General features: G+C 40.1%; 1 protein-coding gene across 5 annotated transcripts in view; it reads left to right on the forward strand.

Annotated features, from left to right (window-relative positions):
- Window positions 1-24,754, forward strand: part of CDK14 (cyclin dependent kinase 14) — a 484,579-nt gene that overhangs the window by 270,115 nt on the left and 189,710 nt on the right. For all 5 annotated transcript variants that reach the window (XM_065583048.1, XM_008169566.4, XM_065583049.1 and 2 more), the window contains one exon: window positions 10,558-10,678. In XM_065583048.1, the coding sequence (XP_065439120.1) occupies window positions 10,558-10,678 (121 nt within the window). The remainder of the gene's footprint in view (window positions 1-10,557; window positions 10,679-24,754) is intronic.

A 24,754-nucleotide genomic window follows, 5' to 3' on the forward strand; every position in this document is an offset into this window, starting at 1 on the left:
AGTGCAGTTACCTGTGATTTAAACTAGTGTGAGAACAGAATCAGGCCGACTGACCGGTGGAGTGCTATTACCATGGAGACTAGTATGGTAGTATGTATAAATTGTGCTGGAGTGCCTAGGCACTGTGGGTGAGATTCTGGGCTACTCTTCAAAGAGATTTAACACACAACTCATAGCCCAGGGAAGATGGGGGTCAAAAGACAGCTTTAAGTCATCATTGTTCCTTCTTGATCCTGGGCTGCTCCAGAGGCTGGAAAGGCCCCAGGGATAACTGAGGGTATGTCTACGCTGCAATCAGAGGTGTGATTGCAGTAGGCGTAGACAGACCTTGATCTAGCTTTGATCTAGCTAGCTTGAATAACAATAACAGTGAAGCCATGGCAGCATGGGTTAGCTACTCAAGTACATATCCAGGTGAGCTTGTGCAGCCTGTGCCGTCACCCATGCTGCAATGACTTCTTTGCCATTATTATTCAAGCTAGCTAGATCAAAGCTAGCTCAGTTATGTCTACATGTGCTGCCGTCATGTCTCTGATTGCAGTGTAGACATAATTTAGGTAGGCTCCTTAGGGATGTCTAAAGGTAAGTCAGCCTCCACTGGCGGCCCTGTGGGCTGCAACATTGCCCATAAACTCTGCAAAAAGAACAGGAGTACTTGTGGCACCTTAGAGACAAACAAATTTATTAGAGCATAAGCTTTCGTGGACTACAGCCCACTTCTTCAGATGCATATAGAGTGGAATAAATATTGAGGAGATATATATACACACATACAGAGAGCATGAACAGGTGGGAGTTGTTTTACCAACTCTGAGAGGCCAATTAAGTAAGAGGAAAAAAAACTTTTGAAGTGATAATCAAGATAGCCCAGTACAGACAGTTTGATAAGAAGTGTGAGAATACTTACAAGGGGAGATAGATTCAATGTTTGTAATGGCTCAGCCATTCCCAGTCCTTATGCTCTAATAAATTTGTTAGTCTCTAAGGTGCCACAAGTACTCCTGTTCTTTTTGCGGATACAGACTAACACGGCTGCTACTCTGAAACCTGTCAAAAACTCTGCAGCACTGTGTGCCGTTCCCCTAACAGGCACTTCAGCCTATGCAATGGATTTTAAGGTCACTTTTTGCCACTCCAGCCCATTTACATGGTGTAATGAGGTGAGAGTGAGGGTGAAGATCTCACCCAACATGTGGGAGGGAAATGAAAGTTCCCTTCTTTTATCTTTCCCACCAGAAAGTAACTTTGCTTTGTGGCCGATAGTTACAAGGCTCCCTAAGTAGTAGAAAGCTTGTGAAAATGAGTTCTCCACTTGATACACTGCATTCTGTGTAGATGGATTACTCTACTCTATGTAATTCTGCCTATAAACTGCTAGAACCTACAACTCACAGGCACATGTGCTGAATTCTGTGTAAGAATGGGTTTCAGACACACAAAATAATCCAATCCTGCACAGAAACACAAGTAAATAGCAATTTCTTGTATGAAGAGCAAACTCCTCTGTCAACATATTCAAATTATAGATAAGCAGATCCATTTATAGATAAATATTTGTATTTGGATGTTAATATCCCCCTGTCCCCACCCCCAATTAAAAATGAATCTGCTTCCTGGACAGCCCTACCACAGTCTTATTTACTAAACTACCTATCACACTGCTCCTGGGGTTACATCTGTTCCTCAGCAAATTTACAGGCACTTGACCATGCTCTTAACTTACCATAATTTAAAATATTTCCTTTCTTGCAAATTCCCCAAATCTTACTGCTTATTTAGAAATGATTGAATATTAGAATCTTAATGCCCCCCTGGAATGAGTTGCTTTTCAGGGTAATGTCCCAGTAGGGAGCAAGGAGGGCATTTGATTGACTATTGCTAATGAATGTGATGGGCATTATCTGGCCTGTGTGGCAGCACCATGTCAACAGCAGCTTTGCAGGGACATATGGAGACTAGAGCTGGCTAGTGAGGGAAACAGGATTATAAATATTAAAGAATGAAAACTGGTGTAAGGATATAAAACTATACAACTGAAACGTCTTCCTAATTTATCTCTCTTACGTGTCTCACTTCTGATATCATTCCCATCACCATGGAATCTGAGTGCATCACAAAGAGAGGTTCTTCACAATTGGCCCATGTAATGAAATGATGTAATGAAAAGCTGTGATGGAAGGATATAAAATATGAACTATTACTAACCCAATTTACCAGTTTACAGTATCTAAAGGGCTAGCTTCTGTTTTTTGTTCCAGCCCCTTTGCAGCAGCACAAAATAGCTGGAAAATTTTTAGATGATCTGCCCAGCTGAGAATTTCCAGCATAGGGACCTCATGTCTGGCACAGAGCTTGTGTAGCTGCCCTGTCCCCACCCTTCCCACTTGAACTGGCATAAGCAGTAGGTCTGGTTATACACTCTGGCTATGCTCAGCTGGCCCATAAAAGACTGTCACCATTTGGTGTAAGTTAGTTAATTTGTAGTAGGATTGAGGGTGTAGCGGTCTGCTCTGATTCTAGGGGATCTGTAAGTGGCTGTCTCTCAGCCCTCTTCGCTCATTGCTCTTAGCTTTGCTGCTGTGTACCGTAATAAATTGTTCTTCATATTTTGTGTTTTAAACTCTGCAGATATTTATGGACTATCATAGTGTCCCCATCATAGGCATTGCTTAGTCAAACTATACATATGTAGCTCTTGTAGTCTGTCCACATAAGTCAATTCCTCTGGCACACCTGGATCGTTTTCACTTCTCTGTCCTGAACCTCCCTCCAATTTGTCAATATCTTTCCAATAATGTGATTCTCAGAAATTAGAGAAATATTGCGCAAGTGTGGTTGCTTCAGAGCTGCATCAATATGCTCTATTTACCTTTCTTCTCTTCAATGTGATGTTTGTGCATGCATCTGAAAATTGTACTAATCATTGTTAGTCTTACCACATTCCAAACTCATGTCTAACTTGGTATCCAGTGTCACCCCTAATTCTCATTCAGTGTAGCTGCTTCCCAGGTTTCTCCATCTCATTGAGAATATGTTTCAGATTATTTTCCCTAGATACATTAGCTTTCATTTTTCCAAGATGAATAATTTTCTACTCATGTTTCTTTAGATCCTTTTGTAACATTTTCTTCGCTGTTTGCAGCTCCTCCCAATGTAGAACCATCTGTACAGTGAATGTTGTTACTCTTTGTGTTTACCTTAATAGCTTAGCAGTATAAATAAGTAATTCTGATATATTTTCACTTTTTGAAAAGTGGTGTGTTCATGCTGTGATGCTGTTGGCATCAGAGGTCATTATTTTCATATAGAATATTTGCATGACAGTAAAGTGAGGTTCATTAAATAAGAAGCCAGAAACTGGAAAGCAAGATTTAAATCAGTCCACTGATAAAGTATTGTGTGCACATATACTGTATTCATCATTCCAGTTTCTTCATTAATGCTGATATGATAGGATGTTGTCATTGATGTGGAATTGCATAGAAACACTAAGTACTGTGAGGTTGTGTTTACATTCTTGGTGCAGATGTTTATTTTTGCTGCCTACGCCATTTTTTCCTGTTTCCAGAATGAGACAGACAGTATGAACATATTAAGACTGATTCATAAGAAGAAATATTTTCTCATTTCTTGGAAAGTGCAACATTTTATATTATGTTCACTTCCACGTGACAGATGTTCAGTTGAAATGGCAATTATTAGTTGTGCTCCCCTCTACTAATGGGAAAAGAATGAATTTAGTAATTGCGATATTCTGTTCAACCCCACTAGGCTTTTTCTACAAATGACAAAAGAATTTTAAACTGAGAAGCAAAATTAGCTTTAAAGCTAAGATGGCTTTGCAGTTCCAGTGAGTTGATGGGATCCCCAGCATTCCCTCAACAACTGGTCTGTTTATGTGATCCCACTTTTATATTGTCTAGCATCACTTTGTTGCTAGATGCAGTTTGATTGGCTGGGTGTAGAGAGGTTATTGGGGTTTTTTAAAAGTGGCTTTGGAGGGGGACAGAGATTCCTTTCTATGATTGCAAAGATTGCTCACCTTTGCAGCTCACTTCTCACAGGTCATGCCTGCCATGTTGACAGTTGGGTTCCATCTCCAGACTAGCGTGCCACTGTCTTCTACCTCTCGATAATTGATCCGCAGACTCTAACTTGGATGTCCAGTCATAGTTCGAGTATGTTGGTAATAGTCATGAGGGGAACTGCTTGGTAATGTATTAGCTGTCTCTAGTGATGGGTAGTTCTTGCAGTAGAACAGTTTTTGTCTGGAAGGGAACAGAAAAGTAGGTGTTGGCTAGCTAAATATTAACTCCATTTACTGGAGTTAGGCTGAAGGGAAACATTCAAACCTGTATATCTGTGGCTAGATCAGAACTGTAACATCAGGCATTGCAGTTGGTTATCTTCCTTGAGGGGTGGGGGATGTAGCTCATAATACATAGACTAGAGTGACAGGTACAGCTGTAAGTTGAGTCATTCTAGAAGGACCTTGGTAGCCCTAAGTAAGTTGTGATCAGATAAATAGAGAAGGATCTAGGAACCAAAGTAAAGTTTTGAACTGTAATCACTGTCTACTGGGATAGACATTAGGTTCATGTTTTACTGAAATAGTGATCATTTTTCTGCCATTTTTAATTTGTATTGTGTTCTCTTCTCATTCAGGCATTTCCTGGGTAAATGTGCCACTCAAATGAGTGATCGAGAAGTGAGCGCCATTGGTTTGGTTAACTGAAATAGATAGTTATAATCCACAATTTGATAATTTTATTTATTTTATAATTTGAATAAGAATTATGTATTTACAAGCCAATTATGCCAAACTACCAGAATCTACTAAAGAATTAAACAGATTGCTAAAAAAAGGAGACCTCAAAGGGCTGCGAGAAAAGGGAAAACAACAATAAGATCCCCTTTGTTTCCTATTTTCATCTCATGCTGCTAGAACCCATCTGTTTGTATCTAAGTCAAGATGAGGTGCATATTAACACTGAAATAGAAGAGAAAACATACCGATGCACATGTCTGTCTTAATTTAAACAAATAATTATGTGGGGTTTAGTATGTGTGTATTTATATAGAGTTTGATTTATTTTTCCAGACTCTGGGTAAGTCCACGTTTGTGCACCTGCATATTTTCCCTCCTTTACCCACACATGGTAGATTTGGACACAGAGTTGGCTAGATAGCTATCACATAGCTAGAGAGATATCCAATAGATATTTGTGCCACACATCTAGCAGTCTGCTCACAAAGTGGGTATAAGTCATTGTCTCCTTTCAACTGTAAATACAGTACAAAAATATTAAGTGATAAGGTGATGTGTGTGTTTGTCAATAAAAGAGATTAGGGAAACTCAGACACTGTTTTCCTGAGCCTGAGGTGCAAGATAAGGCCCCACAAAGGGAGAAAATTATATTAACTAAACAGTGAAATATCTTCATATATTTAAGACATTTTTTTACACAGAGCATGTGGCAGCCTGAGTTTTTGGGTGGTAAAAACTAAAATATACTGGGATCCGAATGGGCCTTTGTGTTGAATGCTCATCTAGGGTTACCATATTTTGTGCCTCCAAAAGGAGGACACTCCACGGGGCCCTGGCCCCGCCCCCAGCCCCGCCCCAGCCCCACCCAACTCCGCCCCCTCCCCAAAGTCTCCGCCCCCTCCCCTATTTCCCACGAACATTTAATTCGGGGGAAGCCTGGGCAGGTAAGGGGGTGTGTGGGGGGAGGAGGTGCGGCCCAGGCTGGCCCCCCCGGCGGCTCCAGCCTGGGTCGGCTCGGGCCCTGGGGTGCCGGCCCTGGCCCCCGGCCGACCACCCCCGGCCCGCCCAGCACTGCCGGCCGGCCCCCGGTGGCCCAGCGCACCCCCCCGGTGGCCCGACCCCGCGGCCCAGCGCACCCCCCCGGCGGCCCGGCTCCCGGCCCGACCCCCCGGTTCCCGGCCCCGCGCACCCCCCCGGCGGCCCGGCCCCAGCGCACCTCCCCGGCGGCCCGGCCCCGCGGCCCCGGCCCGGCTCCTGGCCCGGCCCAACGCACCCCCCCGGCCCCGCGCACCCCCCCGGCGGCCTGCCCCCCCGGCTCCTGGCCCCGCGGCCCAGCGCACCCCCCCGGCGGCCCGGCCCCCCGGCCCCGCGAACCCCCCCGGCCCCCCGGCCCCGCGCACCCCCACGGCGGCCCGGCTCCCGGCCCGACCCCCCGGCTCCCGGCCCCGCGGCCCAGCGCACCCCCTCGGCGGCCCGACCCCGCGGCCCCGGCCCGGCACTGCGCCCCTGGACCCCGGCCCGGCCCCGCGCGCCCGGCCCCGCGACCCCGGCCCAGCCCTCCCTCCCGATTTTCCCGGACATGCCCGGCTTTTGGGGATTTCCCCCCGGACGGGGATTTGAGCCCCCAAAAGCCAGACATGTCCGGGAAAATCCGGACGTATGGTAACCCTAGCTCATCCATGGTTGTAAAATATTCTTGAATCTGTAATTTAGTAAGAAACGTTTAAAGAAAATTGTACCTTTTCTCATGATACTGGTAAATTATATCATGTAAAATATTAGAATGTAATGCATCATTGTTTTATTTAGTTTCAACTAAATGTACATATAAGTAACATTCAATACACAGAGTAGTACACAACTCTTTGAACAATTATACAAAAGTTCCACAGTGGGTTTGATGCAATCTGATTTCTAGTAACTGTGCCTTATGGTTGTCTCATTACTTTAAGAATAGGACAATAGCAGCAGGGTGTCTGTATTGGTGACCTTTTATCTGTCCAAAAGCACAGGAACTGAAAGATACTTCACTGAACTATCATGAAGTTATCATTGTATATCTTCAGGTCAAAAGTGTATAAGCAGCAGTATGCAAATATTGTTTTTTCACCTGGTGATCTCTTCCATTTACCTTTTGACTTTTTATTCGCATAAAGATTAGAAGTTTTGATGATCAACCTTAAGCTGTCTTTTTCAAAAGAGATTGTCTCTTCCTGTAGTGTAACCATGGAAACAGACAAGGAACCCTTAAAGAAAGTGATCGAACATGCTGTGCTAATTAATCCTACCCTACATTTTCCTTCAGCTGAAAGATGCAGTTAAATAAATTTTGCATGAGTAAGCATATTTGGATGCACAAATGGTATAAAATATGTAGCAATTTATTTTTAGAAGGATATTTGAAAAACTGATAACTGTCATTTATTCATATCTGGTGCATCAAAATAAGAAATACTGTCTTGTTAGTTTCTCATATTTTTGATGATTTTGTATTTAAATAAATTGTAAATATTTCTAAAGGACAAAGATATTCTTTCATGCCTTGAGACAATCCAAAATGCATGCACTCAGTTTGAATATATGAATCTAAATGTGCATAAGTTACACCTGCAGTTTCACTTGCATTTTGGCCAGTTAGTTGCCTAACTGGTCTACATACACAATGAGGAAAATTCAGGCCATCGTTTCAAACACAAAGACATCCTTGAGCCCATTCAGTTCCACTTTGCTGCACTGAAGTTGCTAAACACTAACACAAAAGCGACCTCAACACATTTTAGGATACATAGTTTTCTTATACTCCAAGCCTCCGTTCATCATTTTTCTTTTCAGCAGTGAAAGCAACCCACTCAGACAACTGTCTGTCTCAGAAGCCAGATACAGTAGTTAACCTTGTTTTATGGTGGTTGGGGGATCAGGAGCAGATTTAAGGATAAGGGATGAGTTGCCAAACAAGCTGGATTAGGAGAGAGGACCAAAGGTGGCATTCTGAAGAAGTGGCATGTAGAAAAATCTGCTGTATGTTTAGTTAAAGTTCAGGTATCAGTGGGGAGGAGATGTGGCGGCAGTAGAGGCAACAAGAAACAGTAAAGGCAGACCAGAGGAGCTGATCCGGGGTGGCAGGTGAGAAGCTGCAGCTGAACTGGACAGCACAGGGAAAGCTCTAAGTGCCAGCCAGAAAAAGGTGGCAGACAGTAGAGTAATGAATATTTTCTAAATCCAGGTAATCTAGAACCACCTACTTAAATCTGAACTGAGAATAGTTTCTTTTATTTTTTCTACCTTAGTTCAGGGAGCACATTTTTTGTTTGGCAAGAGGGGCTCATTCTGGCAGGATGGATTTTCCTCCCCCTCCACTCCTTTCCCCCCCCCCCATTATAGTACCGCCTTGTTTTTTCTCCCTTTCTAAACTGTCTGGATGTCTCTTCAACTCTCTTTAAATGTAGGAGTATGGGGGTTTCCATATGTTTCCCTCTCTTCCACACTGGCATCTAGCTGAGATCCTCCAAACCTCAATCTGACTAGAATCTGCCTCCCTTTAGTCATGTGGGATATAAGTAAAAATAGCTCTTCAAACCAATTCAGACTCTTAACTGCTCATTCATGCTAGGAACAAAATTATCAATCTTAATTACTGTACAAGTATCCACTGTCTGTGATCTTCTGAAAGCATAAACCTGTAGTCACAACCAAGGGCTCTGTGGGTGGCTTAGCTTCTGCAAGGTGTGCAATGTATGTTTCCCAAGAAACTCTTGCCAACATGGAATTCAGTGCAAGAGAAGATACTGGGCTGATTTGCAGCCAGGGAGACCAGATGAAAAAATGTCAGAACATGTAAAACTGAACAAAGAATGATTATTAATGTCTGAAATGTTTTTGTTTTTTAAATTCTGGTGTGCTAGTTAGACTATCCTCCCACACATGTCTAATCTGTATAATCAGTAGATAACCCAATCTCTACACAGAATTTGCCAGCGTTACTATGGTAATATAGTCACTGGGATTAATTGTTCTTAAATCACTTCTCCAGTGTATTAAGTATAAAAGTGCAAATGTGCTTTGCTTCAACTTGCACAACTTCAGGCATGCAGTCCTTAATTTTCATTTTTGGTTTTAAAAATATTTATTGCTGCTCCAGAGAAGATTCTGGTCTTCAATTACATGTGAACTCTCATAGATTTCTCTTGCAGTTTGTAATCTTTCACTAAATGAATGTGTTTTGGCTCTCTCTAAAGATTTCAGTCAGGTAGCAGAACTGATAGTGACCTTCTGTTTTAATAATTTCATTGTCTTGTGGAAGGAAGTTAACGTCCCTTCTCTTTGCAGGTGAAAATCCAACACTGTGTACTCCTGGTTCCCATTACTTGAATGTGCTCAGTATCCCCCAACTTCTGGGGTTGTGAAGACAGCAGTTTTTAGAATACCAGAACATGACTGCAGAAAAGCAATCAGGAGTGGATTGTGCAGGGAAGTTCTACCTCCTTGTGGTGCAGGCACTTATCCTAGCCTTGAAAGTGCCCATGTCCCTTAATCATGGTCCCTTGCTTGTGAGAAGGGTTAGAAGAAGTTCTCTGTGAGCATACAGTGATCACTCCTAAAAAATTGCAAGTTTTACCTTAGATAAATTATAGTTACCTTAGTACTAGCAGTATGCCTTGGACGCCCATATATTTTTATAGAGTGAGTGGCAATTGCTAGGGTAATATTATTTAGCTGTCTCAGGGAATTGGCAAGATTTAAGAATGGCCATAGTAAATGCTACTCTTTCAGTAAATTGTGGATTGGAAGGTTTCATTCGAGAGAAAAGAGTCTTTCCTGCTCCCAGATCTTCCAGGAACTGAGTTCCCTTACTCTATAATGCTCATCTTCTGGGAGTTGGGGGAATAAAGCTTTTTGCACATGCAATTTCTTGATTTATATGCACAATGTTAGTAATTATGGATGCAACTGTGGATGTACATTTTTGAGTATTCTTTGTAAATGGATATAGTCCTCTACTGTTTTAAAATCTGACTCTGAATATGTAGACTAAGGGAGGTGAGGCAGCTCTGGAAATTCCTGTTGTAGTGCTGTTGGCACTGGATTTTCCTTGCTTTTATTTTTTTATTATTATAATAACCTTTCAATTCAATGGTATTATTATCAGTGCTGAAAAGTGATGAGTTGAAAGATGAATGGTGTAGGAAATGGCAACCCTTTCTTTTGTTTGTCTTGCATACAGGAATACCAGAATATATGCTTGAAATTTCAAATATTTTTTCAGTGTATTTTTTCCTTATATGAATATAAGCTAAACCTGTCACAGGAGTCATTAATTCCCTGTAAGAATCCACCTGTTGTCTGGAGTTGTGTTGTCATGCTGGGTTTGTTCTTCCTCGCTTTGAATAATTGACCTTTAGGGATTTATCTGATTTACTTTTGAATACTGTGTTTTCAGAAAGCTAAATAAATGCTAAAGATAAAATTCCAGATGATGAGATTATTCCCACACCAGATTTTTTATATAAAAGATAAATAAAAATTTAAGACACTTCAGTGGTTATAGTTATCCAAGACTTGTCTTATTGTTCTTTCAAAATAACAACAAATCTGTTTAGCTATGAACTAAATGATAGAGCTTATTATGTTCCTTCACTAATTAACTTACTCCTAGGCCAGAAGAAACAAAAAGCAGTCTTGCATGCAACACACATCCAGGTTCATATGACGCACACTGCCTTTAAGATCTTAACTGTACACTTCTTTGTTCTCTTTATGCTTATTGCGTTTTTATTATATTTATTCTCCAGGTCTTGCAAGAGCCAAATCAGTCCCCAGCCACACATACTCTAATGAAGTGGTTACCCTGTGGTACAGACCCCCAGATGTCCTTTTGGGCTCAACAGAATACTCCACCTGCCTTGACATGTGGTAAGAATAGCATCCTTATACGGGATAATCCATCTAGTTGCTTTGGCTTTGACTTAGTGTAGACAAATATGTGCTAAGATTAATGGTGTAGCATAGACTTGTCTGTGTGTACTAATCCTTGTGGATCCTCCCAGATCCTACTTCCTGAGAGCAGCCCCCTGCCTTCATATCCAGTACTTTACAGCGGGTATCTAGTAATGATACATGACTAGCATGAACAATAACAAAGAAGCAATTTAATTAGTATTCATATCTTTTGTGGTCTTAATCTGAAATTTTGTTTTAGAGAAGGTAGATTTTATCTCCTAATAAACAACAGGGAAAGGGGGAAGCACCATAATTAGAGATACAAACAATACAATACAGTATAACAACAGTATAACAGCAATAATTATTGTTACAAATCTGTGGCCAGTTAGGACCTTGCATTTGTCACTGTGCTGCTCGCCCATTGTATCCACTCAGAACTTCACAGCAATGGTAGACACTTTTAAAGACACTATAATAGAGGCCCAATTTCAATGTATAGCCCAAACTAAGCAACACAGTAAAAGAACTAGAAAAGAGCCACCATGGCTTAACAACCATGCAAAAGAAGCAGTGAGAGATAAAAAGACTTCCTTTAAAAAGTGGAAGTCAAATCCTAGTGAGGCAAATAGAAAGGAGCATAAACACTGCCAAATTAAGTGCAAGAATGTAATAAGAAAAGCCAAAGAGGAGTTTGAAGAACGGCTAGCCAAAAACTCCAAAGGTGGTAATAAAATGTTTTTTTTAAGTATATCAGAAGCAGGAAGCCTGCTAAACAACCAGTGGGGCCCCTTGATGATCGAGATACAAAAGGAGCGCTTAAAGACGATAAAGTCATTGCGGAGAAACTAAATGGATTCTTTGCTTCAGTCTTCACGGCTGAGGATGTTAGGGAGATTCCCAAACCTGAGCTGGCTTTTGTAGGTGACACATCTGAGGAACTGTCACAGATTGAAGTGTCACTAGAGGAGGTTTTGGAATTAATTGATAAACTTAACATTAACAAGTCACCGGGACCAGATGGCATTCACCCAAGAGTTCTGAAAGAACTCAAATGTGAAGTTGCGGAACTATTAACTAAGGTTTGTAACCTGTCCTTTAAATCGGCTTCTGTACCCAATGACTGGAAGTTAGCTAATGTAATGCCAATATTTAAAAAGGGCTCTAGAAGTGATCCCGGCAATTACAGACCGGTAAGTCTAACGTCTGTACCGGGCAAATTAATCGAAACAATAGTTAAGAATAAAATTGTCAGACACATAGAAAAACATAAACTGTTGAGCAGTAGTCAACATGGTTTCTGTAAAGGGAAATCGTGTCTTACTAATCTGTTAGAGTTCTTTGAAGGGGTCAAAAAACATGTGGACAAGGGGGATCCAGTGGACATAGGGTACTTAGATTTCCAGAAAGCCTTTGACAAGGTCCCTCACCAAAGGCTCTTACGTAAATTAAGTTGTCATGGGATAAAAGGGAAGGTCCTTTCATGGATTGAGAACCGGTTAAAAGACCGGAAGCAAAGGGTAGGAATTAATGGTAAATTCTCAGAATGGAGAGTGGTAACTAATGGTGTTCTCCAAGGGTCAGTGCTCGGACCAATGCTATTCAACTTATTTATAAATGATCTGGAGAAAGGAGTAAACAGTGAGGTAGCAAAGTTTGCAGATGATACTAAACTGCTCAAGATAGTTAAGACCAAAGCAGACTGTGATGAACTTCAAAAAGATCTCACAAAACTAAGAGATTGGGCAACAAAATGGCAAATGAAATTTAATGTGGATAAATGTAAACTAATGCACATTGGAAAAAATAACCCCAACCATACATACAATATGATGGGGGCTAATTTAGCTACAAGAAGTCAGGAAAAAATCTTGGAGTCATCGTGGATAGTTCTCTGAAGATGTCCGCGCAGTGTGCAGAGGCGGTCAAAAGAGCAAACAGGATGTTAGGGATCATTAAAAAGGGGATAGAGAATAAGACTGAGAATATATTATTGCCCTTATATAAATCAATGGTACGCCCACATCTCGAATACTGCGTACAGATGTGGTCTCCTCATCTAAAAAAAGATATACTGGCACTAGAAAAGGTTCAGAAAAGGGCAACTAAAATGATTAGGGGTTTGGAACGGGTCCCATATGAGGAGAGATTAAAGAGGCTAGGACTCTTCAGCTTGGAAAAGAGGAGACTAAGTGGGGATATGATAGAGGTATATAAAATCATGAGTGATGTGGAGAAAGTGAATAAGGAAAAGTTATTTACTTATTCCCATAATACAATAACTAGGGGTCACCAAATGAAATTAATAGGCAGCAGGTTTAAAACAAATAAAAGGAAGTTCTTCTTCACGCAGCGCGCAGTCAGCTTGTGGAACTCCTTACCTGAGGAAGTTGTGAAGGCTAGGACTATAACAGCATTTAAAAGAGAACTGGATACATTCATGGTGGTTAAGTCCATTAATGGCTATTAGCCAGGATGGGTAAGGAATGGTGTCCCTAGCCTCTGTTTGTCAGAGGATGGAGATGAATGTCAGGAGAGAGATCACTTGATCATTGTCTGTCTGTTGGTCCACTCCCTCTGGGGCACCTGGCATTGGCCACTGTCGGTAGACAGGATACTGGGCTAGATGGACCTTTGGTCTGACCCGGTACGTTCTTATGTTCTAGATATAAAACCCAGAGTCTTCTGTTACAAAAAGCACTGCCCTGGTATTTGGTCAAAATATACCTTAGCTATCAGTAGTATGTTAGCATATGATACCCAGTTGACTGCGTGGTGCCTTGGAGAGACAAAGTAGTGTTCTGAGGAGCCCTTCAGGCGGGTCTCCCACCCCAGGCCCTCTCAACATCTCCTAGAGTCTCATCTCTGCCCAGAAAGAAACTTGGGTCGATGGAGGAACATTCAGAGCACAGCTGGTGAATCTGGGTGCATTCGAGAATGAAAATAGCTGATGGATTTGAGCATTTCTGGTAACCTAAATGGACTGTGCCAAGTTTAGCTATCATGAAAAAGGAAAAACTCCATGTGTTTAACTTATTCAAATTTGTCCTAAATGTTCAGATGTTATCTCTGTGTGCGTTGAGTGTGTTTTTAAGTATGGAATTGTGGGGCTGCTGACTTTAGCTAGAGGAACTCAAAGAACCCCAAGAAAAATGGGAAAATTCCAAGAAGGGAGCATTTTCAAATGTTTTCTCTGCAAAATTCATAAATAGATTTGGTCAAAAAAAATTTCTTTGATGTGGAATGGCTTTTTGAACAAAACAAACTTTGTGCAAAATTTTCATTTTGGTTGAAATTTTTCAGCTTTTCAACAAAAAACAAAAATACTCAGTAAAACTTTGGGGGGGTTGATTGGATTATCAGTGTTTAGTTTTGGAAAACTGAATTTTTTAATTGTGTGTGTGTGTGTGTGTGTGTGTGTGTGTGTGTGTGTGTGCGCCAAAAATGTTTTTTGAAGACCAAAACTTCTTTGGTTCTTGGTTTTTCACTGAAAACTGAAACATTTCCACAGGATTTTATTAAAGCAAAATATTTTGGAAATTCCTGACAAAAAAAATTGCATTTTTGACTAGTTCTATTAGCAAATATTTTACTTAAAAAGACACAGAATGTTCATCTGAACTGTGCAGAGTTCCTGTGCCAAACTGGGAGACCAAATTAAACCATAAATTTGCAACAGAGATATTGTAGATTTACTATAAAGGCAACCTGGGTATCTTTGGTATTTCCTCTCCTACAAGAATGTTAAATTTAATTACATTATGGTGCCTATTACCGAGTGGTTCAGCTACATTCACCTCTTGGACAAGATCCTGTGTGCTACTTAGAACTAAATCAAGAATTGCCTCCCTTATTGTGGTTTCCAGGATTAGCTGGTTCAAGAAGCAACCGTTAATGGTGTCTAGAAATTTTATCTCTGCATCCCATTCCATATCCTAGAGAGAGAGAGAGCACTCTAATAAATACCAAGTCCAGGAAGGACCTAACCAATGTAATCATATTCCATGTCTGGATCTCGGCGGTGAGGCAAGGGTGCTTGCTGGAGGGCACAAAAAGAAAATGTCTTAAATAACAGACATAAAATATTGACATCCCCTAGTGGCAGGACCTTTAACACAGGCCCAAAAGAGATCCAGGGTGCCCATGGAGAAAGCTTTGTTCCAAATGAAAAATGAGGCAGCACTGACTGTACCTATCAAAGCTATGAATCCAGTGCACTGGCAAATATTTCTTTTCTGATACTGAGCAATCACAGGATCAGCATGTTATTCAGAGCACACAGTTCACTCAGATGGCACATGAGAGGACTGAACAGTGAGGTCCCCCCACTTCCCCTGCCCCCCCAACCCATACTCTCCGGTTTATATTCAGGCAATGCAGGAGATATTACATGTTGAAAATATTTGTATTAACTTGGTTCATCTAACAGTAAGACATGTTGAAGAACAGATAGTATGGGAGCTCTTTTACAGCAGCAGCATATTGTTGGGCCACAATTAAATTAAGACTAAGTAAGGATTTCCCAGAATGAAGAGACAGCGAGAATCCTTGCTTATATCAGATGCCAAGATAATTCATTACCAACAAGTGTGTCTGTGTGTGTTTGTGAGACATTAACGTCCATATACAATTATTAGTGTTACGTCCTTATGTTAAATACTGTGTGCCTTCTGTGTCCTGATTCATCACATACATCTTCATTACAAAAGCAGGCAGTCACTTTATTGAAATATTTAAATAGTATTGAGAGAAAATACACATCTGTTTTTTTCCATTTAGAAAAAAGATCATAGGGCACTGACTTTAGCCATGATAAACTACATTTAATTGGGGTTCCCAAGGAATTGAACATGGATCTGCTATTGAGTAGAAGACCAGCTGTATGAGAGGAGTGCAAATATTAACCACTGGACAGTGGCTGGGAAGCAGGTGGCAGTGACTGTGGGCTATTTTTACGCTTCATTTGCCATAGTAGGGCATTAGGATAGTAACTAAAAGCTAATGATCCACATACAGTATTACATTTTCCAGCTTTCTGTTTAAATAGCCACTGGCAGTAAAAGAATATTAATGAAGACATACATACATCAATGGTGTCAGCTAGTGATGGAAATCAATACAATGTGCGTTGTGATTTACTGCTGTCAGCATATGATACTGTGGCATTGTGTGAACATATTATGCAACCTGAGACTGCATCACGGAGTTATGATAGCCTTGGATATGCTTTTTTTTCTTGATGAGGATTTACTGGTAGGTAAAAGTACCAGTTAGCACTGCCTTTGGTATACATTTTCTTAATCCTTGGATTTTACAGTCCTTTGAAAATCAGTGCAGGGGAAATAATCTTTAAACTTCTAAACCTAGAGGTTTTATAAAACACTAAAAACCATATATAGGTAATATAAAAATGTAAAAAATCTGATATACTTACCTGTTTTGCTTGTTTCTTACAAGAAGGACTGAGCTTTAGTAGCTGAGATTCTGCATTTAAGCAAGTTATTAATGGCTTTTTAATTCTCACAATGTAAGCAGTGCTACATCTGTTTTTTAAAAGCTGGAAGTCACTATGGATATTTTATTTTAACACGTAGCTGGCTATAATCTATATTTGCCAAACAGCTGGCAACTGTTATATTTTATCCATACTACAGATTTCTTTGTTTTAAAAGATACAATGAATGCCTGACAGGATATGAACGGTTAGTCACAATTCAGGTAAAATAAGCAATGTGCCAATTTTTCATTAATTAACATTAACTATGTTTATCACTGTGGAAGAAATCACTTATAACTTTGCCTGTCAAATATAATGCAATTGCATATTAGATCGCCATTATCTTCATTACATCTCTGTCTTCAGATTTACATTAATTTATTTAACTTTGTAGCAGCTGGGATGACAGTGATCTCAGTGCTGATCTCAGTTTAAAGAAAAGTATTTGTCTCGAGCTTTATATCTTACGTATGCACAATCTGTTCTCCCCTCTCCTCCTAGGTACAATGATCCCTATTTTACTATTGTAATCTGTTCTCCCATTATTGGAAAGCAGAACTGAGTATTTACCATAATCCTATGTCTGCTTTCATGAATACTTGTCCAATCCAGACTTATGACAACAATTAAGATAGTATATAAAAATGATCTTCTCTAGGACACAGGTGCATTAAATTATCTATTTACACAGGGGACAAGGCAGAGGCATCTTTATTCTACATCCCTTGTAAACAGTTTTCAATGAAAGAGTCTGAGGCTAGTAATCCCAGTACACTGGGAAGCACTAGTTGTTTGAGGCCCGAAAGAGAGAGACAACAGCAGAGAAAATTGCTTCTTTTGCCCTTGATGCTCTCTATCATAACAAGTTCTACTCCAGAGAAATGCTAATCCTTAAGAGGTCAGGATGCTGTGATAACCATCAAGATATTATTAATTAAACTTCCGGAGAAGACGCTGACAATGAGCAGCTTTATCAGATGAATTAATCTGTGATTGGAAAATCTCCCGGGGTCAGGTTCATGTGAGAAGCCTCTTTCTTAGCTGTTGGAAAGACATTTAATTTTAGTTTCCTGTTCCTGAAGAATATTGTCTTTAGTTTGGAATTACACATTTACCAGATATATCAACAAAGGTGTGTCAACTTTAGAGATGTTTTATACATAGCAGAGAATTCAGTTTTGAAATCTCCTTATTACACAAAGGAAACTTAAAAACAAAAATTTCCTAAGAATAGGAAACATACTTTCAATAGGAAAATTTTGCTGGGAAAATGCTGCTCAATTTAAAATGACATTTACCTCAGTTGTGCTTGAGCCCTTCTGTGTTCCGTTTCTCAGAATCTGAGCAATCGAGTTTACTTACACAGATGTACACACAAAGTGATTTTGCAAACGGGGTACATTATTTGGAATGGAACAGTGCAGCAGGGGGAGGGGAACCAGAAAACCACTCTTCAGAGCCTTAGTTTTTAGGCAGTTAAATGAGCCAGAAAAGAATCTGATCACACCCTTCAGAACTAAAATTTTACCTCATGAAAAACTGAATTTTTGACTAAATGAACTTTGTTTTGTGAAATTTAAAATTTTTCATCAACAAAATGTCATTTTGTAGAAAAGTCCAAATATTTTTATTCGGATGTATTCCCCCGTGGGGGTTGTGGTTTGGTTGCCTCCTATCCCCATTCACCTACAAAGGGCCAGGCTCCTTGGCTGGAAAACATTGCCCATGATGCACAACAGCCAGATGTTACTGTCTCCCCTCTCCAAGAGGGGAGGCAATCACAGGAGATGTAGTCTGACCCGGGAGCACAGCCCATAGAAGAGAATGGAAGCATGAGGCACCCAAGTGACAACAGCCATAAGCAACTGCAGCAACATTTCTGAATCAAAATGTTTTGGATTTTGATTGAAATTTTTCACCATTTAAAAAAAAAAAACCACCACCTTTTCTGACCAGTTTTATTAATTAATACCATCATATATGAGCATGCAGTTGTTTTGAATAAACATAGAATCAGAATAATAAATGTATGGCTGGAAGGGTCCTTGTCACGGGGTCTACTCACTGCTAGGGGCTCCTCCTCCTGGCCACTCTGGGGAGCAGCATTTCCAGGTCCAACACCCCCTTCCACAGCTCACTGCATGCCCTGCTGTCTCTCTCTTGCTCTCTGTGATTCAAGGTGCTCTGTCTTCGTGGGTTGGCCCTCTGGCCAGGTCACTATAGTCCTCCCCTTCCAGGGTATCAAAGTCTTTCCTTACAAATTGTCTCAGGCAGTCTTCTCATTCTCTGCTCTGATGGTGCCACTTTCCCAGTGGCTGGTAGGGGAACCCAGGCCCATCCGGGTTCCAGCCTCTACTCCAGGTTCCAGCCGGGTGACCCTCTAAGCAGCAGGTAAGGTTTGCACCTAAACCTTGCTGTGTTTTCCCTGAGCCCTTCCTACACTTCGCCCTCCTGCCCCCAGCAGGGTTTGCCAGCTTAAACTGCCTCTCCCAGGGAGTAACTGCAGAATAAATTCTATGGCCTCAAACACACCTCCCTTCCCCCACAGAATAACTGCAGACCAATTCCCTGCAACCCCCGTCTGCTACCAGCTCCCTGGCTTTATAGAAGCCCTGCCTGTTCCTGCACACATGAGCTTCGCCTAATTAGGGTTTTCCTCTCAGCCTAACTATACCCCAGCTTGCATCCTAATAGGTTAATTGGGTCTCTCTGGCCTACATTAACCCCATTCAGGGCGAGTGAGGGGAACACATCCCATCAGAGTCCTCAAGATGTAACTTAGTCCATCTCCCTGCATAGAGGAAGGACCAAGTATATGTAGACCATTTTTGACTGGTGTCTGGAAGTTTTTAAGAACAGGTTAGATGATGGGGATTCCACAATCTCCCTGAGAAGCCTATTCCAGTGGTTAACTACCTTATAGTTAAAAAGCTTTTCCTAATAACTAACTTAAATCTTCATTGCTTCAGATTAAGCTGATGATTTCTTGTCCTACCTTCAGTGGACATAGAGAACAATTGATCACCATCCTCTTTATAACAGCCCTTAATACATTTGAAGACTGTTATGAGGTCCTTCCTCAGTCATCTTTTCTCAAGACTAAACATGCTCAGTTTTCTTAACCTTTCCTCATAGCTCATGTTTTCTAAACCTTTTATCATTTGTGTTGCTCTTCTCTGGATTCTCTCCAATTTGTCCACATCTTTCTTAAAGTATGATGCCCAGAACTGGACACATTACTTTAGCTGAAGCCTCACCAGCGCTGAATACAGCGGGACAATTACCTCTTGTGTCTTATGTATAACACTGCTGTTAATACATCCCCGAATATTAGCCCCCCCCTTTTTTTTGGCAACTGCTTCTCATTGTTGACTCATATTCAATGTGTGATTCACTATAACTCCCAGATCCGTTTCAGCAGTACTACCACCTCGCCAGCTTTTCCCCTATTTTGTAGTTGTGGATTTCATTATTCCTTCCTAATGGACCATTTTAGACCGTTGACAAGAAGGTGTGAGGATACTTAATGTGGGGAAATAGATTCAATATGTATAATGACCCAGCCACTCCCAGTCTCTATTCAAACCCAAGTTAATGGTATTCAAGTTACTCCTAGTCCCAAAGGACCAGTCACTTACCCCAGGTCATTTTGTGCCTTAGATCTCACACCAAAGACAATGCTTGAAGCCAATCCTATAGTAAACTATCTAAGGATTTATTAACTAAGAAAAGAAATGAGTTATTACAACGTTAAAGCAGGCAAGCATATATACACAAATGAGCTACAGTCTATGGTTCCAAAAGGTGAAAGAACTGTAGTAATCTATCAGCTCTGAATATCTTTTAGGGCTAACCCAGGTTGACCCTGGGGATCTCTGTTTCTGTTTCATAGCTCTGGCCCTGTGAGAGTCCAGACAACAAAAGAGATGAAAACTTTCCTTGTCAGATAGGGATAGCTCAGTGGTTTGAGCATTGGCCTGCTAAACCCAGGGTTGTGAGTTCAATCCTTGAGGGAGCCATTTAGGGATCTGGGGCAAAAATCTGTCTGGGGATTGGTCCTCCTTTGAGCAGGAGGTTGGACTAGATGACCTCCTGAGGTCCCTTCCAACCCTGATATTCTATGATTCTATGATTTTTATTTCCTTCTTCCAGACTTCAAGCCCATGGGATGAGCCCTTTTGCATGTAGCCTCTTCATGGTAGTAAGGAGTAATGAACAAAGTCTTTGTATTGTGATGTCCCACAATGGCTCATTTAGTTTTGATAGGCCTTCTTGATGGGCAGGAAACAATCCCTCCTGACTGGGTTCACAGTTTTAGAGCAAACATTTTTTTACAGTTACAAAGCAAAACCTTTAATATTACCTTATAATATATGATACAGATATTATAAGTGATCTTAATTCATGTAGCAACTTACAAGCATTTCATAAAGTCTAAACACATCGTTATAAGTCAAATATCCATTTAAGCCATACTAACACACAGGTGAAACAGACTGGTTTCCAGCAATGAATTTGTCAGTGCTTGGCTGAGGCCTAAAGCTTTGTCAAGAACTGGCACCTAGATTCCCAGCATTGCAGACACCATCTGTGAAGCCATGCATTTCATCTCCAAGACAAATGTGTCCTGGCCTGCACCATCACACTTCAGGAAAAACTGTGCAACTTTGTGTGTAGAACAGTCCCTTGCCGAGCTCCCTCTGGGTCAGTGCAGCTCTGGACTGCTCCTACCTGGCCCAAAGTTAAATACTGTTTGGCAGCTGTTAAATTATTTACTGCAAATTATTCACTCACCTTTAATAAACATCCATCTGCTGAAACCAGTGATATTTAGTTTTCTTTAGGGTTCAGTCATGTGACACAATCCTGCAAGGTATTAGACCCCTCAGTGGAAGGTGAGTGTTTTCAGCTCCTTGGAGATCATGTCTATAGACAACAGGGGTGAAATCCTGGACTCGTTAAAGTCAATGGTGGTTTTACCATTGATTTCAGTGAGACCCAGATTTCATCCTGGAAATTTCAGTCAGAGAACCAGATTCCATGAATCAGGAGTAGTTAAAAGCAACACTTCCTTGCAGGTGCAGGCTTATTAGTGAAGGTTAAACATTCAGTTTGTCCTTTACGATTCCTTATTCAGAGATGTATTCTACATCCACACATTGTCTTGAGACAAGGCCCTTCCTGGGGGTAAAAATTGGTGTATACAATTTCCAATTTAGTAAAGTAGCTGAAACAAAATCTGGTAAATTGTCCTTACTTCACTATTAATCCTGAGCATGTACTTTTTTTGAAGTGCAACCCATTGTTTCGAGTTTCTGTAGTCTTTACCTTCGGTATTAGTAAAGCATTCAGTACTCCAATATTGCCTCTTGGTGGTGATGGAGAAAATACTAAGCAGATATTATACTAAAAAAGTAATGTCACTTTTGGAAAAGTGGCACAAAATCTGAGTCGCATGAATTATTCCTCTTGTGATTTTTATAAATGTTAAGTAATTTTATCAGAAGTATTAAAGTGATCATTTAGTGCTTCAAAATATGTCTCTTCCCAGAGAGCCAAATCTTGCAATCTGAAGTCAAGCTTCATGGCCAGATGTAGATCTCCTGGGTCTTCAAAATCTGAATATTGATTCTGCAGTGACATGATGCTGAATATGGTCTCTTGTTAGCAAATGAATGCAACAAAAAAGCTGTTCATTCAGCAAATAATATTCAATGTTTGTTATAATGAAGTTCCCCAGTTGTCCACGCAAACTTTAAAATCTGCATTTAAATAAAACAACAAAAATCAGTATGAAAACAATTTGTTAATAAAAAATGGCTCTGCAGTCACTTATATGGCCCTCTTCAGAAGTAAAAAGAAAACAGACCTCAACAACTTTAATGGATATGAATAATCTTTGTAAGTTTTTAGGTAAAGTGTCACGTAAAAGAGATATTGCTAAGGCTTTATAAATTCATATCCAGATTGATTGTAATTTAAATTTGTACATTATGTCAAATGTTGTATAGAGAGAAGACTGCAGAATTAAAACAAAAATTAATTTCTTAAAAAATTGTACAATGGCAACCAAACAAGTTATTTTCTACAAGCTGCGGCTCTTGGCCTACAAATGCTCTGCATAAAAATGGAATTTCTGTAGTCACCTCAGCTTCTCATTAAATAGTCATTTGTTATCTAAATTCAAATTTCAGAGTAACCCATTGAGCTACAGCATGAACTCTTCCTTTATATTACTCCGTGTAGTATGGTGACAGATATTACCCTAGGAAATTAGGTTGGACAATATTAGATGGATGGCCACATATGGTATCATCAGTACATCAATAGGCTTAGTCATGCTTATTGTTGTTAGAGGGTAAGTCACACATTTCAACATTCAATGGCTGTCATTTAAGTTTGTCATGTTTGCTTTGCAAGGTTATCCCATTTTGTTCTGTTTCAAAGATTCCTGAGTCAAGTATCCAAAAGCGCAACAATTCAGTTTGCAAATTAGAATTCAGACCTCCACCAAAGGGTGTAGGAAATGCTAAATCAAATTATTTAACTATTGCCAAAGTTCTTCAATGTGACACACACACTTTCTCAAACACTATGCCTGAAAATGTCACTCACATAGATACTATAGGGTATGTATGTATGTGTACAAATAATATATAAATAAATAATGGGGTGGGTATAGAGTGAGGGGGAGAGACAATAAAAGCAAAGTTACTTCTTGAAATATGAAATATGTTCCGATTAACCTCGTATCATAGAAGCTAGAGATGGGAGAGATCTGTTAGCTCATCTTGTTCAACTGCCGCTTAACGCAAGATAAGATAGTTCCATGCAAAATATACTTAAGTGTTTCATCCAGACTAGTTTTATGTGACTTGAGCAGTGGACCTTCCATTCCTTTGGGAGGTTATTGCACAGTATAATTGACCTCCGTGTTAGGCAGTTTTCCTTAACACTCACCCTAAATTTTCTGTTTCTTAATTGCATCTCATTACTTCTACCCTCTTTGGTATATATTCAGTTTTGGGGACCAGTGAAATCCAAAGCAATTCCTTGTCCTCTTTGTTTTTCATACTTGTACAGAGTCATCCTATTCCCCCCCCACCCCATTCATTGTTTTACCCAATAATAATATATTCAGTTTTTATCTTTTCCTTACAAGTAAGTTTTTCCAGTAATATAATAGTTTTTGTTGCTCTGCTAAGAAACACCCCCCCCCCCAGTTTGTTGATACATTCCTGTTTTGGGATGCCTGAAAATGTACACAGACTTAGTGGTTGCATAGAGATTTGGTGTCTGTGCTCATACAACACAAACACATTTTGGTTTTGATTTTAAAAAAATGTTTTTGGCTATCATATTGTGTACTGATACTCAGTTTCCTATTTGCTATGGTCTGTTGAAGTCAATGGGAAAACTCCTATTGACTTGCATGAGCTCCATTACCCCAAGATCCTTATTTAGCATTATGGCTTTCCACATATTTTCCTTCTATTGTATATCTGTATTTTAGTTTATTTTTTCTAAGATGTGTTTTCTTACCTTTTCCCAGGAGGAATCTTATTTAGTTATTTCCCACCCATATTTCTGTCCTCTCTAAGGGCTCAATCCTGCAATACGCTGGGTGAATGGGACTGCGCTTGTGCTTAAAATTAAACATGAACTTAAGTGCTTGAGTAGGTTGTAGCCAGAATGCTTAGCAGCCTCAAGATGGAGCCCTATAAGTCTCTTTATTTTTCTCATCAGTGATGTTTAACAACACCTCCCAGTTTAGCCTTATTTGTTAAGGGATAAAAAACACATTCGTTAAATTATTCCAGATGATAAAAAAATATGGTGTCAAACAATATCTAAAATAGTCCTTGTAGCACTTGACATTGCACTATATTAATAATTAACTTACAGATCTTCATCCAATTTTCAGTTCATACCGGAGTCAATTGCTATTAAATATGCAAGTAAGATTTTGAGAGGCAATAGATAAAATTCTTTGCTAAAATCTTCATCTTCTATTGTATTTCAAATACAAACATGCATGAAGTGCTTGTCTGTAGATACCAGTACATGCTCTTAAAATTTTAAACTAATTTAATCTAATGTCTGTTGTCTGATTGCAAAAAGAGAACTCTACTCCTCTGTCCTCCAGATCAAATTCAGGTTTTTTTCTTATCTTGAGTAAACAACTCCTGCCCAGAATTCTGCATTTCTCCTTGCCTGAGATCTAAATACTGTTTATAAGTATTTGACGAAGATATATTGTGCCTAATGATGCGTTAACCAGAGTAAATGATGAGTGGCAGTTTAATCAATCCAGTACCTTCAGTAACCAACAAGGGCATATGGAACATAATTTTTTATTCTCCTTCTTTTCAAACTGACTGAATACAACTAGGGATGGATCTGAACTGTGTCCGTTGTTTTCCTTTATTCTCTAGAGGTAAAGGAAAATCTTTGCATAAGGTATTCAATCTTTGAGAATTAGAATCAGAAAATAATGGTGTATTATAAAAGCTTTCTTTTTGAATAAATCTGCTCATATCCTGTTGCCTTTA

This window comes from Chrysemys picta, chromosome 2 (genome assembly GCF_011386835.1).
Source record: "Chrysemys picta bellii isolate R12L10 chromosome 2, ASM1138683v2, whole genome shotgun sequence".
Classification (NCBI taxonomy): Eukaryota; Metazoa; Chordata; order Testudines; family Emydidae; genus Chrysemys; species Chrysemys picta.